The sequence below is a fragment of the Schistocerca nitens genome, chromosome 3, assembly GCF_023898315.1.
Source record: "Schistocerca nitens isolate TAMUIC-IGC-003100 chromosome 3, iqSchNite1.1, whole genome shotgun sequence".
Taxonomy (NCBI): domain Eukaryota; kingdom Metazoa; phylum Arthropoda; class Insecta; order Orthoptera; family Acrididae; genus Schistocerca; species Schistocerca nitens.
The window spans coordinates 636105028-636122206 of NC_064616.1; the positions used below are offsets into that span (position 1 = coordinate 636105028).

Consider the following 17179-nt stretch of genomic DNA (forward strand, 5'->3'; position numbering starts at 1 on the left):
CAACACAGTAGATATTAGTACTAACCTTCAAATTCTTCACAGAGTAGGAAAAGGATATACTGGGTGTTCAGAAACAGCCTGAAAAGCTTGTAAAGGTATTGTAAGAGAGGTTGCGCTGAGAAATAATTGTTCAGAAAAAAATTCGATACGTTGCGCCATTACCGATTTATTTAGCATTGAAGTTAGCCAAACAGGCCGTTGTACGCGCAAATTCAAGTGGCCCGCCAGCATAGCTGAGCAACGTTAATCAAAAAGTTAACTTCGCTAATCGTAAATCCGTTACTAAATAACTTAACTTCGTTGCGCGTTATGGCGTTACTTTACAGGAGATTTATCAGAAGTTAAAGTTGATCGTTTACTCTTCAAGGTAGTGAAATGAACCAGCCTTCAATGTTTCTTCAAACTGTACAGACAGTGATTTATGTGTTCTCCTTATGTGTTGCTCCATATTGTTAAGGCTGAAGTGTAAGCCCCAATTGTTGATGTTTTCCGGGCAAGAACAGTTTACAATCGGAAAGTATTTGTTCTCCCGATTTTCATATAAAATTAACGTAATCACGTAAATGCTGTCACCGATTTTCATCAGTTATCGAGCTAGAATCCAATTCCATATTTTAGTCTCCGCAGTCAATCCAGGAACAAAAAGTAGTTTTCAGCGCTAACTCAGTAAACAAACAACAATAAACAGCCAACGCGTATATAATTATTCTCGCTCACACTCGGTTGCTTACATCAATCGCGCGCACCCCGGAGTAACCGCACACCTACGTGACCCGAACATGACTTCTGCGGGCAGCGTGCCGTCATTCTTGTCATAAGTGGTAGGTACATAATTAACGATTAACGGACTCGAAGAAAGTTAACGGTAGTTAAATAATCCGTTAATTTTTTAATTAAATCAAAATTTAATCCGTTATTCGAAAAGTGAACTTTGTTAATTAACGATTAACGGATTAAAGGCCTTGTGCCAAGCTATGACCGTCATATACAATTAGATTCAGTTGTTCTCATAGCATAGACGATAGCACATAGATTTCTCAGACTTCGGATCGGGTTCCATCATTACTACCGTCCCATGTCCAATTTTTGTAACGCTCTCCTGTTCCACTTTAGGAAACGGTTTCGCGACACCGATTCTAGCACGCCTCTAGAATTTGCTCGTGCAACGAACTGAGTGGCTAACTTCAATACTAATTAACTCGGAAACGGAGCATCGTATCGAACATTTTCTTAACAATATCTCTCAGAAAACCTACCTGTAACACATTTATAAGCTTCCAGACTGTTTCTGACCATCCCGTATATGAACATTTGGCCAAACAACCAGAAAACTTTCAGAATCAACAGACAGCACTTCAGAACAAAAGATATATCAAAACTTCACTAGACTTTTGCTAGATACATACAACAAATTAAAACACAATTCGAGACCTTTCTCATTGCTAATAGGGAGGGGCATTTTGTAATTAAAGAAAAAGGCGTGGATTGGGTAAGAAAAACAGATAATTTCAGTGGTTGTTTAAGAGTATCCATCACACAGATGCACACCAGACTTTTTTAGCAGCTACAAAAACTTCGAGTGAAAGCAACGTCACTCCAAGTTTAGCTGCAGGATGTGCACAGGTCGCGGCGTACCTGCTGCTGTTGATAGCTGAGGCCAGGCCGCTAATTTTGAAACATCTGTCGACCTCGTCTCTTCAACTAGCAGTAATATCGTGGCTTACACCACAAGTCTGACGCAAGCTCTTACCAACGTAACCTTCTTTTATTCCAGAGTTAGAGAGACTTTTGTATGACTTTTGACCGGACACGCGCAGACCACGGATTTCTCTGGCACCTGTCGAAGAATATTGCGTAACCTTCGAAACAATACAAGGGCTTTGCTTGTTAACATTCATAAAAAAGTGAAAGTAAATGGAATGAATCAAATAGATTTCAGACTTTTCTCACCAAACTCACATTAAGTATACTTAGTCTTCAAGTGAATTTTATCCATAATGGATGCAGCTTAACTCTGTGACTCTTCCTTTATAGGGTGTAGAATAATAATCGCTACCAACCACAATAGAAGGTGATTTTATTTAAGCACGACCAGTTCCCTCTTCATGGTGGTTTTACATTCAATTACATGTTATGGTGACTAAATAGATCCAACTGAAACAATTGGAAATTGCTAAGCGACATGTGTTCTAAAGTAATGTAGTACTTACATTCAGCTGGAGTTTCCATGTAGCCTCCACATTATATTCATCACATTTTATTTAAAAAAATATCTCGATTTTTTACACATCAACTGTATATTATAATCATGGTAAATATTGGTACTTCCATGTTATGCCTTTAATACCGTAGGTGTTAGCAACTTCAGAAGTACATACACTCACAACATCTAACGTGTTTACATAGAAAAACAGAGGTTATCGCCAAAAATGTTAGATTTCAATGGTCGTAGGCCATAACCTCTGTTTCGCTATGAAAACACGTTAGATGTTGTGAATGTACGTGTTTCTGAAGTTATGAACACCTGCTGTATCAAATGCAGTACCAGTATTTACCATGAAGTATGATATCGAGTTAATGTGTAGAAATGCCGTTATTTTTGTGAAAAATATGATGAATGTAATGTGAAAACGACATGAATATTCCAGTTGTACGAAAGTACTATAATACAGGGTGATTCAAAAAGAATACCACAACTTTAAAAATGTGTATTTAATGAAAGAAACATAATATAACCTTCTGTTATACATCATTACAAAGAGTATTTAAAAAGGTTTTTTTTTCACTCAAAAACAAGTTCAGAGATGTTCAATATGGCCCCCTCCAGACACTCGAGCAATATCAACCCGATACTCCAACTCGTTCCACACTCTCTGTAGCATATCAGGCGTAACAGTTTGGATAGCTGCTGTTATTTCTCGTTTCAAATCATCAATGGTGGCTGGGAGAGGTGGCCGAAACACCATATCCTTAACATACCCCCATAAGAAAAAATCGCAGGGGGTAAGATCAGGGCTTCTTGGAGGCCAGTGATGAAGTGCTCTGTCACGGGCTGCCTGGCGGCCGATCCATCGCCTCGGGTAGTTGACGTTCAGGTAGTTACGGACAGATAAGTGCCAATGTGGTGGCGCTCCATCCTGCTGAAATATGAATTGTTGTGCTTCTTGTTCGAGCTGAGGGAACAGCCAATTCTCTAACAAAATGGTTCAAATGGCTCTGAGCACTATGGGACTCAACTGCTGAGGTCATTAGTCCCCTAGAACTTAGAACTAGTTAAACCTAACTAACCTAAGGACATCACACACATCCATGCCCGAGGCAGGATTCGAACCTGCGACCGTAGCGGTCTCGCGGTTCCAGACTGCAGCGCCAGAACCGCGCGGCCACTTCGGCCGGCAATTCTCTAACATCTCCAGATACTGTAGTCCAGTTACAGTAGCACCTTCGAAGAAAAACGGACCAAAAACTTTATTGGCTGAAATGGCACAGAAAACGTTCACCTTAGGCGAGTCACGTTCATACTGAGTTGTTTCCCGCGGATTCTCAGTGCCCCATATACAGACATTGTGACGGTTGACTTTCCCGTTAGTGTGGAAAGTTGCTTCATCACTAAACACAATCTTTGAAACGAATGATTCATCTGTTTCCATTTGAGCAAGGATAAAATCACAGAAATCGATTCTTTTAATCTTATCAGCTGCAGACAGTGCTTGAACCAATTTCAGACGATAAGGTTTCATAACTAATCTTTTTCGTAGGGCTCTCCATACAGTTGATTGTGGAATTTGCAGCTCTCTGCTAGCTCTGCGAGTCGATTTTCCTGGGCTGCGAACAAATGCTTGCTGGATGCGTGCTACATTTTCATCACTCGTTCTCGGCCGTCCAGAACTTTTCCCCTTGCACAAACACCCATTCTCTGTAAACTGTTTATACCAACGTTTAATACACCACCTATCAGGAGGTTTAACACCATACTTCGTTCGAAATGCACGCTGAACAACTGTCGTCGATTCACTTCTGCCGTACTCAATAACACAAAAAGCTTTCTGTTGAGCGGTCGCCATCTTAGCATCAACTGACGCTGACGCCTAGTCAACAGCGCCTCAAGCGAACAAATGTACAACTAAATGAAAATTTATAGCTCCCTTAATTCGCCGACAGATAGTGCTTAGCTCTGCCTTTTGTCGTTGCAGAGTTTTAAATTCCTAAAGTTGTGGTATTCTTTTTGAATCACCCTGTACTTTACCACACACGGCGCTTAACAACGTTCAACTGTTTCAATTGACTCTATTTAGTCATCACTTTATTTGTTTTTTATTTAAACACTGATCTCAAACACTGAGCACAGGAACATGTGATGGGCATAAGCCCAAAACCGATCGTGCATTAAATAAAGTCACCTTCTTTTGTGACTAGTAGCGGTTATTACTCTGTATCATACATACTCTTCTATGGGTCGACTTGAGGTTCACATTTTTGCCGAATTGTTTAGTGTCGTTGTATCCACACAATCAGCACTGGACGAAAGAGTCACTGCAATGGCGTAGAGAACAATTTTACGTAGGATTTAACTTATATTGACTTCCCCACTATTCATATTGGAATATCACACTAATTTTCTCCACTGGATGCCTGTAAACAGAGGTGACGTGTAGGTGATCGGATTGAATCTAAGCAGTTCGAATGTCTTTCAACGTTATTTAAGTGACTGGATATAGGTAGAATCACCAAGTTGAGCGCGACAGCATTGTCCACTAAAGAATAGTTTTTACTAGTGTTCTGTGATATACTGTATAGTCAAAATGCAACCACTTAATATTCAGTTTCTTTGCACAATTGAAAAAAAATCCTGAAAAAAATCTTTTTACCTGGCGTTGTATAAGATGTTTTCATTCACTTAATTCGCAGAATACTAGAAACGATAAGTGAATTGCCGGCTGGGGTGGCCAAGCGGTTAAAGGCGCTACAGTCTGGAACCGCGCGACCGCTACGGTCGCAGGTTCGAATCCTGCCTCGGGCATGTATGTGTGTGATGTCCTTAGGTTAGTTAGGTTTAAGTAGTTCTACGTTCTAGGTGACTGATGACCTTAGAAGTTAAGTCCCATAGTGCTCAGAACCATTTGATAAGTGAGTTTCCGCATATCTCAATAACGTCAGTAACTTCTTTATTCTTCTGTTTATGTCTGTCCTCACTACAAGTTGCACATTTTTAATTTTTGGCGCCAAAGCTGCTGTTTATTTTTTGCGTGATTAGTTTCGGATTTTGTCTATTGACACAATTGCAAACAATTGGAAATGTATGTTCTTCAGTGCCTGAGAGCTGCAGACGCGACGTACTGAAAATCTTTGTAGCAAACTGTTTTGATTTAATTCTATTGTTTATGTATCCGATTTCCAGAAACCATAATATTCGGCTCTCTAATATTATTTCTTTATCGTACTATAACCATCGTACAGTTCCCATTTGTTTCATGCGAAGCCGGCCGGAGTGGCCGAGCGGTTAAAGGCGCTACAGTCTGGAACCGCACGACCGCTACGGTCGCAGGTTCGAATCCTGCCTCGGGCATGGATGTGTGTGATGTCCTTAGGTTAGTTAGGTTTAAGTAGTTCTAAGTTCTAGGGGACTTATGACCACAGCAGTTGAGTCCCATAGTGCTCAGAGCCATTTTGTTTCATGCGAGATACTGATACTCTGTATTACCCGAAATGACTATATATTACTACTCGAAGTGAAAAAATGCTTTCATACAATACAATAAAAATCGTGAGGGCACATCGAATTTATCATCAAAATGGTGTTAACTGTACAAATCCTGTTACTGATGGTTCCTCAAGCGTAGAAAAAGGTACTCACTGTTAAACTGTAACTCTAAATTTCTCACGTACCCGAGTACTCGCCATTTCTTTCTTAATACAACACAATAGTAAGATATGTGTCTCATTCTTTGATAATGAGTGGCCGATTCCAGATTAAATTTATCTGCTGGTTAGACATCCGTAAATGTACCATCTAATGCTATGCTGCTGCTTGCCTTTATTCCTGCTGGGAAAGTGATAGTTGAAAGCTCGAGGTCTTACGGTAGCGTTCTCGCTTATCGCGCACGGGGTCCCAGGTTCGATTCCCGGCGGTGTCAGGGTTTTCACTCCCTCGAGATGACTGGGTATTGTGTCGTCTTCATCATCACCATTCATCCCCATTACGGTCGGAGGAAGGCAATGGCAAACCACCTCCGCTAGGACCTTGCCTAGTATGGCGGAGTGGGTTTCCCGCATCGTCCCCTACGCTCCTCGGAGTATGGGACCTCATCATCATCATCATCATCATCATCACATGATACATAGGTTGTTCGACGTACTGATGACCCATTTTCTGTCAGATTTCATACATATGTTTGGATATCCTTATCATGGCCTCCTCCATAGAAATGAAAAAACTGTGGATCCAAATATCCCGATAGAACTACTTTCAGAATTTCCATTCATTTACTTGGAAAACTGAACAAGTACAGGTTAATCTGTCAGTTATAATTCATGCTGCAAAACAGAAATTCTGTGAATGTGACTGTAGGTTCTCTTTAATAACGTTCTGACAAGACGACATTTTAATTCCGGGAGTTACGATTTTGTAGAACGTCCCTGTAGGTGATCTTTAACAACGCATTCTAACGTTCGCACTCGTTTCGTACAGTTTTCTAATGATCTCTCTGTTGTTTAGATTTCGTTGCCACATAATGCTGGAAATACTTTTGTATGGTCGCGCGGGTTTTGTTTTGAATTGAGAAGAATTGTGTGAGGTGAAATGACAAGTTAATGTCGCAATATTTCTCACCAAATTACAGCTTTTCACACAGTTTTCAATTCGCCAACATAAAAACAGCGCAATGGATAACGCTTCTTGCCAACATGAAAAAGCGAAATAAGTTTATACAAAACAATGTTAAATATTAACTCTCTAAAAGAACTTTAATCTTAAGCACAATATTATGAAAGTTTAATTGGAGGTTTCTTTAAATTAATCCTGAGCACAATAATATGAAAGTTTAATTGGTCGTTTCTTTACAAAACTGCTCCTACACATACGTTATGATGTTGGTCAGTACTACGAAAATCGTCCGATTCCGGTTCAAAGTTCGATACTATTTAGGATGACAATAAAGTCTACGGTGGATGGTTAGTCAAGTGACAAATTTGAGCGCAAGATTACCCAAGGCCACTCGAGTTTACAGTGGACGCAAGCTGGTGAACCAACAAAATTAACGCCTCTGCACACGGTATTTACCTTAAGCTGCGACGTGCTGCTGTCTGCAAGAACGCTCTCTCTCACTGAAATTCCTACAAAACTAATCTGGTCTTTACTGAACTTTCCAGCAGAAACTTTATGTGTCTCGTTATGCGAGAAAACATGTACTCAGCCCTAGTCTTATTATGTGGCGATATACACGCGCATTGTTGGAGAAGCGTGCATATTACAGTGCCCTCTCAGTTCTGCAAGAACAGTTAACTAATTTGGCTGGTTCGTTTCTCCACAGTTGGAGCTAAACGTTGCTACAGCTAATATTGGAGTGCAGCCGCTGTGAACGCAGTGTCCACACCAATTTCTTCTCTGCGTCGTACCGAGCGTTTAGCGCTCTGTTCTCCACTTGACGCCAGTTCAGAGAAGAGTCCTCACCAAAATTTCTCTCTTGTGCTCTCATGGCAGAACTGCCTCCCTCCACTTGGGTTCCTTTTTCACATCACGGCTTTTTTCGACCAATAGGAGCGTTCCTCTTATTTTGTACAAACACCCTCTACCAATCGCAACGTCCCTTCTATCAAACTGCATCGAAACTTCAGTAATTTTCTCCTTCCTAGTGAGTTTTCGCCAATCGAACGTTTTGTGCCCATTCTAGACGGCTAAAGTACATTGACCTTTCCATGTGTCACACTCGCTAGACGAAAATGCGCCACGTGCTTTTGTTCGTATCCCGCTGGAATTTCGAAATCCAGTTTTCTAAAGATTCTTCTCTGCTCTTGTACCGATGCCCTCGCTACAGGCGGCCCTCCAGCTTGAATCACCTGGCCCGAGGTCGCTGTCCTCTTTCCTGCCAGCTGGCTGGCCGGAGTGGCCGATCGGATCTAGGCGCTACAGTCTGGAACCGTGCGACCGCTACTGTAGCAGGTTCGAATCCTGCCTCGGGCATGGATGTGTGTGATGTCCTTAGGTTAGTTAGGTTTAACTAGTTCTAAGTTCTAGGAGACTAATGACCTCAGAAGTTGAGTCCCATAGTGCTCAGAGACATTTGAACAATTTTTGAACGGGCGCTGCAATATCGTATTTATCCAGGCAAAGCGGTTAAGGCGACCGCTCTCGTAAAGCGGAAACAAACTGAAGGTTGTTCGTATTCGAAATTGGAAATATATTTCATATACAGGATGAAAGGACGTACGTTTTAGGCGAATATCGATCAATGGCAAAACTGCGGGTGCACACTTCATTAAACTTTATGGGGCATTCGCTCAGATGTCACGAGGTATATTTTGTATAATCATGTTGTAACTGTGGCGCACATAAAACCTAAAATAAAACGTCTTCGAATTTTTACGTAACTTTGCAGATTAAATTCGCAGACAGACTAGGTTTCCAACTTCTGTCTCATCCAGGTGCCCCAAATTGGTGCAGCCCATTGATAAAATGGAGTTGGGTTTGCGACGATAATGTGATGTCGGGATTTCAGTGTGCATCACGAGTGCAGACATGTACCTGCAAACAAACAAACAGTAACTTTATTTTATCCAGATTGTAATTAAATCTGCACGGCTACCCCCCATACAACGAACGTAGCTATTAATGTTTTAAAGGTTTAAAACGAAAACATTGGTTAAACAATTATTATTCACAGCATATGACAGGTTCAACCATTAGTCTACCCAATCTTTTGTTATTGTTAGAAATAGCTCAGTCCCACCAAAAATACTCCATACACTCTATTACTTTTCTGCTTTGTTTTATTCTGTATTTTACTTCGGTATTATCCAATACATTTTGTCAACATGTACTCCTAGGCATTTAAATTTTTCTTTCTGTCTCATAACTGTTTGGTCACTAATGCGAATTTCGAATCTAGTGTCACTATTAACTACCACATATTCGGTTTTCCTTAGACACGTATGTAGGGCCCATCTGTCATATTCCTAATATAATGATCGAATCATGAAATAAGGATCGTCTTCAACTTGTGCTAGAATGGCTTGGTCATCAGAAAAACTTAAAGAAAACACCTGTACATCATTAACAATGTTTCGCATCCCCCTCAGTTATTCTTCCATCTTCGGAGAGCCACGTCTACGAATAAATTAAATAAAATGTCATTGTGGCAGCCCTTTTGTAACACTAATAGGTGTTGATAATTTTGACCCTCTTTTAATCTTCGTTTTCCATTTGAATTCCGGTCGGTGCAAGTTTAGTTGCAGAGAGCCATCCAGATGTCGACTGTTCCGCAGAATCCCGAAAGCCAAACCAGCTCGTGAAAAGAAAGTCGCCATCGAGGCTCACACGACAGCAGCGCCGACACTCGCAGGAATCTGGATTTGACACTGCGGGGTCGGGACCGGTCGCTGCTGCTAATTTCATACAGGAGAAAGCACTAGCAGAGCAGTTTCCTCGGAGTGGAAGTCAAAGATCCGGTGTCTGCCTCGGTCTGTGTGTTTCGTGGAAGAATCTGGCGCACTTAAAGGAAAGTAGAAGTTGTGAATCCTTTCCACGTACACTCTTTCTATAAAGGTGTATGAATTCCTGACACTCACTTCACAGTCTAAACACGTGCTTTCAGATTATTTGACAGTAATTCTACAGGACGTTGCCAGAAGCGAATAGTGAATAAGGCATACGTCAAAGTATGACAAGACCATTGCTGGCCACTATGGAAAAAAATACGAGCTTACCGAGTATCGGACCAGATTTGCGACTGGATTCACGACTTGCTTGCAGGTAGAACTCAACACGTCGCTCTTTACCGAACAAAATCGACAAATGTAAAGGTAATTTCGGGAGTACCCCAAAGGAAGAGTGATGGGACCGTTGTTGTTTACAATGGACATAAAAGATCTAGCAGAATCCGTCGGAAGCACTTTCAGGCTGTTCGCAGACTGTTGTCTATAAGAAGATAGCAACGCCAGAAGGCAGTAACGATTTGCAGAAGGACCAACAGAGCATTTATAAATGGTGCAGGACCTGGCAGTTGACCCTGAGAGTAAACAAATGTAGCGTATTGCGCATAAGTAGGAAAATAAATCCCCTATTGTACAACTACACCCTTGACGACAAACTGCCTGTAACAGTAACTACCATAAAGTATCTAGAGCATTAATCTGGAGAGATTTTAGATGGATTGGCTACATAAAACATTTAGTAGGAAAAGCAAATGCCAAACTGAGATTCATAGGAAGAATCTCAAGGAAATACAATTCATCCATCAAGGGTGACGAGGCGCTTATTCGACCGATGCTTGAGTATTTTTCATCAATCTGGGACCCTTATCAAGTAGGACACACAGAAGAGATAGAGAAGATCAAACGAACAGTTGTGCGTTTCAACATAAGATCTTCAGCCTTCTACAGAACGTTACAGAGATGGTCAACATACTCCATTGGCAGACGCTACAAGAGAGGTGTTTTGCATCACGGAGAGATTTATTACTGAAATTTCGAGAGTATACTTTCCGGGAAGAGCCGGAAAACATATTACTTCTTCCCACATATGTGTCGCGAAATTATCACAACGAGAAAAATAGAGAAATGAGAGCTAATGCAGAGACTTACCGACAATCATTCCTCCCACGCGCCATTAGCGAATGGAACAGGGAAGGGGAAATCAGTTAGTGGTACAAGAAGTACCCTACACCACACACCATCAGATGGCTTGCGGAGTACTGATGTAGATATAGATATATTTACACATGTTTTAGTAGGTATAACTCATCTGGCAGATCTTGAGCAGTGGAAGTGTCTGAAGTTAAGTGCATGTAGTGTAACGTAAAGGGAGGTTGCAGGTGGAGAACCGCCACATGCGGGTGGCCAATATAGACTATATTTACTGCAGGAATCAATGTGGCAGACAATAAATATTTTTTTGGGATTAATATTTAATTCAAAATTTATTTCCGGGGTGTAGATCGCTACACTAGAACCTCTCTCCCAAACAATCTCAGGCATTCTCTGTGGGAGTAAGTCGAATGTTTCAGAGGACTAGTCGAGCTTCTGTAGGCTGTCGGACTGCTGTCAAACCATGAATATATACGTGCAGCCTTGTGAACACAACTGCTGTCATCTAGAAAGACGGGAGTCTTCACAGCACACTTATCATGATGATGCAGGAGAAATGGCTACACTTGGTCATCAAGAATATTGAAATAAATATTCTTGGTGATGTTCACGGCAGCCTGAATGCGTGGGCGCAAGTAACGGTATGAAAAACACCGCGCAGCCACCTCTGACCAGAGTACAACCCCCAAGACGCCGTAGGTTAAAAGCCTCATTCGATAGCCGTGTACTCGACGCCTTGCATCATTTGAAAAAAAATAAATAAATAAAAATCGCTACTTGTGGGGTCACACTACACGCTTCCAATTAGCTATTGTCCAGTTTCTGTATTTCTTGGTACGTTGAAGACGAGCAATGGCATTCTGCGAGGACTCTATACGCCCATTGTATCCATTTCTGTTTACATTGACTCCACGCAAACAGGTTGAGACCGATCTAGATTCACTGACAGTAGCACCAACGGTGCGTATATAAATGATTGGAATTGCAGTTCTTTGTGACAAAGCCCCACAAGAGTTTATTAACGTTTTTCGTACTTAGTGTTGTTACCATGCCTGTTAGGGTATACAGGGTGAAAAGTATTTAAACCGACAAACTCTGGGAGGGTGTAGGAGACACCAAAACAAATATTTTTCCCTAATGTAATTTTTTCTCAAGAGGATTATTTAAACCGGTGGAGGCCGTACTACGCTCTTCAGTTGTTAGAGGGCGTATTACGCTCTTCAGTTGTAGGCAACTGCTGTCCACCGGTGTAGTAGTGCATTGTCTCTGTTTACTAATAGGTCCGCAGCTCGTGGTCGTGCGGTAGCGTTCTCGCTTCCCGCGCCCGGCTTCCCGGGTTCGATTCCCGGCGGGGTCAGGGATTTTCTCTGCCTCGTGATGACTGGGTGTAGTGTGATGTCCTTATGTTAGTTAGGTTTAAGTAGTTCTGAGTTCTCGGGGACTGATGACCATAGATGTTACGTCCCATAGTGCTCAGAGCCATTTACTAATGGAACGATACACCTGGAGTGAGTACACTGATATGTTTGGTGCGTACTACGTAGCGCACCACAACGGACGAGCTGCACAGCGAGTTTATCGATAACAATATCCTAACCGCCGTATTCCGCATCATACGACCTTTGCTGCTGTGTACCAATGTCTGCGTGAGACCGGGTCATTTAGCGGATTACCTGGACAGGGACGCCGTCGCACGGTAAGAACGCTGCAATTTGAGGAAGCTGTCTTGCAGCATGTGGAACGGGATCCTTCAATCAGCACTCGTGCAATTGCACGTAACATGGGGACGAATCAGACGAATGTAAGAACAGTCCTTCGAGAACAATTGTTACGTCCATTTCACTTACAGCATGTCCACAACCTGGAACCAGTTGATTATCCACCCAGAGCATTGCCAGAATTACTGGAAGACGTCCCGCTCCCTACAAGACAACGCATGTGGTTCCAACATGACGGGGAGCTGGCACATTTCAGTTGTCGTGTGCATCGATTCCTGGACCGACGATTCCCAGAAACGTGGATTGGCAGAGGTATCCTGTACCATGGCCTGCTCGATCCCCAGATTAGTCTGGACTTTTTTGTGTGGAGAGAGATGCGCAACCTTGTTTATGCAACTCCTGTTGCATCAGAAGAGGATCTGGTTGCCCAGATACTAGCAGCAGCAGCAGCAGGAAGAATTCAGGATACTCCTGGGGTTTTTGCCTGTGTCAGACAGAACATGATCCGACGGTGCAACCTTTGTTTATGTGTCAATGGAGGCATTTTTGGAAATCTACTGTAATTGAAATTGGGTTGTGTTAATGTGTTGTCTCTTGGTCATAAAAAAATGGAAAAGTGTTTGTTGGTTTAATTGATTTGCCGCCAGAGAAATCTTTTTCTACCGGTTTAAATACTCCTCATAGGAAAAAATGACATTAGGGAAAAATATTTGTTTTGATGTCCCCTACAACCTCCCAGAGTTTGTCGTTTAAATACTTTTCACTCTGTATGTGGGGTTGAACAGCGCCAGATGTTGAGCGATCACTGTGAAGGACACAGAGATGCCGCGTACTCGTTTGAAACAGCGTTATTTGTACCTGACAGAGTTTGAAAGGGGTCTCATTGTCGGCCTCCATTTGGAGGGCTGGTCAAATAGTGTAATATCCAGATATGTGGGGAGTTTGTATGTGGCGGTGGACCAATGTTGGCTTGCACGGGAATGTGAGAGTAGTCATACACGTCGTCAATGTTTCGGTCGATCACGTCTGACCATTACAAGGGAGGATCGCTGATTTGTACACCACGCACGTTGTACCCTTCACGTCAGCACCTCCCATCCGAGAACAAGTAATTGACTCTCCGAAACAGCCTGTGACATAACTCGTCATCGGTTGGAGACTAGCAGTAGCTGGATTAGGGGACGCTATGTTGCTGTTAACACCAAACACAAACGACTGCATTTGGATTGGTGCCATATCCAGAATGTGCGGACTGCTGATGAATGGCGTCACATTGTATTCAGCGATGAATTGCGATTCTGTATTACTGCATATGGCCATCGTCGGCGAGTACGACGGCGACTTGCGAAGAGATCCCATTCTTCCAATATTTTGTGGAACACAGCAGTGTTACTCTTGGCCTCATTGTGTGGGAAGTTATCAGTTACAACTTCAGGTTAGGGTTGGTAGTGACTGAGGGAAATCTAAATGTACAACGGTATATCACGGACGTCCTGCGCCCTCATTTGTTACCTCTCATACAGCAGTATCATAGGGCCATTTTTCAACAGGACAACGCTCGTCCACACATTGTACGTATCTCTCCATACTGTGTGTGTGATGATGAGATACTTCCGTGGTCAGAAGAAACCCCAACTCTGTCACTGACAGAATATGTGTGAGACCAGCTCGGTCGTCAACTTTATGCCTGTCCCCCTATCCAGTACATAAAAGACCATTTACGGCAGTTGTGGGTCAACTTTCCCCAGAAGATTATACAAAGGATTTATGACACACAGCCCAATCAACTCAGCGTATCCACCCAGGCTAGAGCAGGTGTAATGTCGGACTGACAACTGAGTACGTAAATCTGACTCGATTCTGTAATCATTGCAAAAACTTCACATATTCTCTCAGCTCATGACTTTTGATTTCATCCTCCCCTTCTGGGTGCTTCACTTCTTTGTCAGGCAGTATAGATATATGGCCAGCGGCCTTGCTACAGTGGTAACACTGGTTCCCGTCAGATCTCCGAAGTTAATTGCTGACGGGCTTGGCAAGCACTTGGATGGAAGACCGTCTGGGTCTGCCGAGCGCTGTTAGCAAGCTGGTTGCACTCAGCCCTTGTGAGACCAACTGAGGAGCTACCCGACCGAGAAGTAGCAGCTCCAGTCAGGAAAACTGACAACGGCCTCGAGAGTGCTGTGTTGACTACATGGCCCTCCATATCCGCATCCACTGTCGCCTACCGGCCATAAGATGACACGGCGGATCGATCGGAACAAATGGTTCAAATGCTTCAAATGACTCTGAGCATTATGGACTTAACATCTGAGGTCATCAGTCCACTAGACTTTGAACTACTTAAACCAGGGGCGGGCAAACGTTGCACGCGGCTCATGAGCGCACAGCGCTGCACGCGTGCTGCTCGCGTGCAGGCGTCGACCGGGGCTGTGGCGACAGCCGGCAGGTTGCGGCAGTGTAGTGCCAGGCTAAGCTGCGGACGTTGATGCGAAGCGAGCACTATGTAGTGAACGTTGTATTTCAAGAAACGGAGAAGTGGAGATTTGCTATCTTTTAAAAAGTAATGGGAGAATCATTTTTTCTTTGTGCAAAAACGTGAAAATTCGAAATGTTTAATATGTGGCAGTATTCTCGCTGGTCAACGGAAGTTTAGTATTGAAGGCCATTATAATAAATTTCACAAGGACGAGTACAATTTATTGTCGGATTCTGAGCGGATGGGGAATTGACTGAGCTTAAGAAGACCGAGCTGACGATACCAGATCAATCCGTCGTAGTTGGCCGGCCGGAGTGGCCGAGCGGTTCTAGGCACTACAGTCTGGAACCGCGCGACCGCTATGGTCGTAGGTTCGAATCCTGCCTCGGGCATGGATGTGTGTGATGTCCTTAGGTTATTTAGGTTTAAGTAGTTCTAAGTTCTAGGGGACTGATGACCATAGCAGTTAAGTCCCATAGTGCTCAGAGCCATTTGAATTTGTCGTAGTTGCTGTTGTCACGAGAGATCTGCGACTTTCTCTCGTCATGTCTCTCATCTAACTGATCTAACATTTTATGGAGCACTGTTTTCAAGTTTTCAGGACGACAACAGTAATAGCCCAGCGGTATGTGCAAGTTATAAGACTGCGCTTAATATAGCGAGAGCTGGAAAACCATTTGCTGAATTAATAAGTCTCGGTTAAGAGCAAACATCAGTTATGAAAATTTACGTAACTGTTTGTGTTTGTCTGTACGTAGAAATTTTGTTCCAGATATTATATTGTAAACTCCACCTGTGATACTTAAATAAAACGTATCGTAGGTAATAGGTACTCTTTCAAACCATGATTTCTTTCAAGCACTCCTACTAACCTTATTGATTCACTCAATAAAGCAAGCTAGGAAACAAAACGCATTACAGAGGAAGGAGCGGACAGAAGGTATGGTGGGGATGGGAGATAAGCGGGTGGCCAGCTTGCCCCTATGTGCACGCGGAACACCTGTTAACTGCACGCGTGCAAGTGCACCGCACATGTGCAGGATTCCTGCCCGCCCCTGACTTAAACCTAACTAACCTAAAGGCATTGCACACATCCATGCCCGAGGCAGGAATCGAACCTGCGACCGTGGCAGCAGCTCGGTTCCGGGCTGAAGTGCCTAGAACGCTAGGCCACAACGGCCGGCCGATCGGAACCGTTGGGCCTTCCGGGGCATCTCCGGGTAGAGTCCAATTGTAATACTGATGTACGACATGTTTAGCCGTGCGGTTGCGGTCTGGTGTTCGCGTGTCAGTGTTTTAGCCGCCAAGTATTTGTGTTGGTGCGCAGGCGAGGTGTACGCGTGGCTGGTGGTGCTGGTGCTGCCGGTGAACTCGGCGGTGAACCCGGCGCTGTACACGTTCACGACGCCGCGCTACTGGGCGCGCCTGTGCGGGCTGGTGTGCGACCGCCGCAGCCGCCGCCGCAGCCGAGAGCCCCAGGGACTCAACCGCCAGCAGTACGCACAGTGCTCGCACCTCACGTCGCTGCCGCTAGTCAAAGTAAGCGCCACAGAACTTCTTCCCCTTTTGTAATAATGCTGCAGAAGCATAACGATGTCATTTTGTCTATCGCATCTTCCTCAGCCCCCCCTCTCCCCCCGCCCCCTTCGTGGAGAAAGAGTATCTGACCCCCAACCATTTTCCTCAGTAAAAGTAGTCATTTTTAAAATATTTTTCTTTGCCTTATGCTCTGTTTTATCAAATTCTATTTAAAAGGATTTTTCCCGGCAGAAACCAAAACTAAACGAATTATTATAAAGAAAATACGGAACAAATTATTTATCTTTGTCACAGTTTGATTTATTCAAAACTATGAAATTAACACTGTGTACATTTCAGCATGCCACTCGAAGTTCTTCGCTTATATGTAGTCTCGCACAAGTCTGTCGTTGGAAAATGAATCAGGATCTTCATTGTATTTTGGCTCAGAGTTGACATTCCTTGCTAATATGCACCCAAAACTCCAAGAAAGACACTTCATTAAATCTACAGTTCAGTGAAGTATGTCAAGTAAGATCAATAAGTTGTTCTTGCTCTTTTATATTTGACGTGATAGTGCAGGAGCATTTTTGAATGGATTTTTAATTCAGTTAAGTTTATCGAACTCGCCGCTGAAATACTATTCGGAATGAACTTTTAATGT

General features: G+C 43.1%; 1 protein-coding gene across 1 annotated transcript in view; it reads left to right on the forward strand.

Moving 5' to 3' along the window:
• Window positions 1-17179, forward strand: part of LOC126249373 (relaxin receptor 2-like) — a 379385-nt gene that overhangs the window by 341658 nt on the left and 20548 nt on the right. The window contains exon 12 of the mRNA XM_049951026.1: window positions 16325-16536. Coding sequence (XP_049806983.1) covers window positions 16325-16536 — 212 coding nt within the window. The remainder of the gene's footprint in view (window positions 1-16324; window positions 16537-17179) is intronic.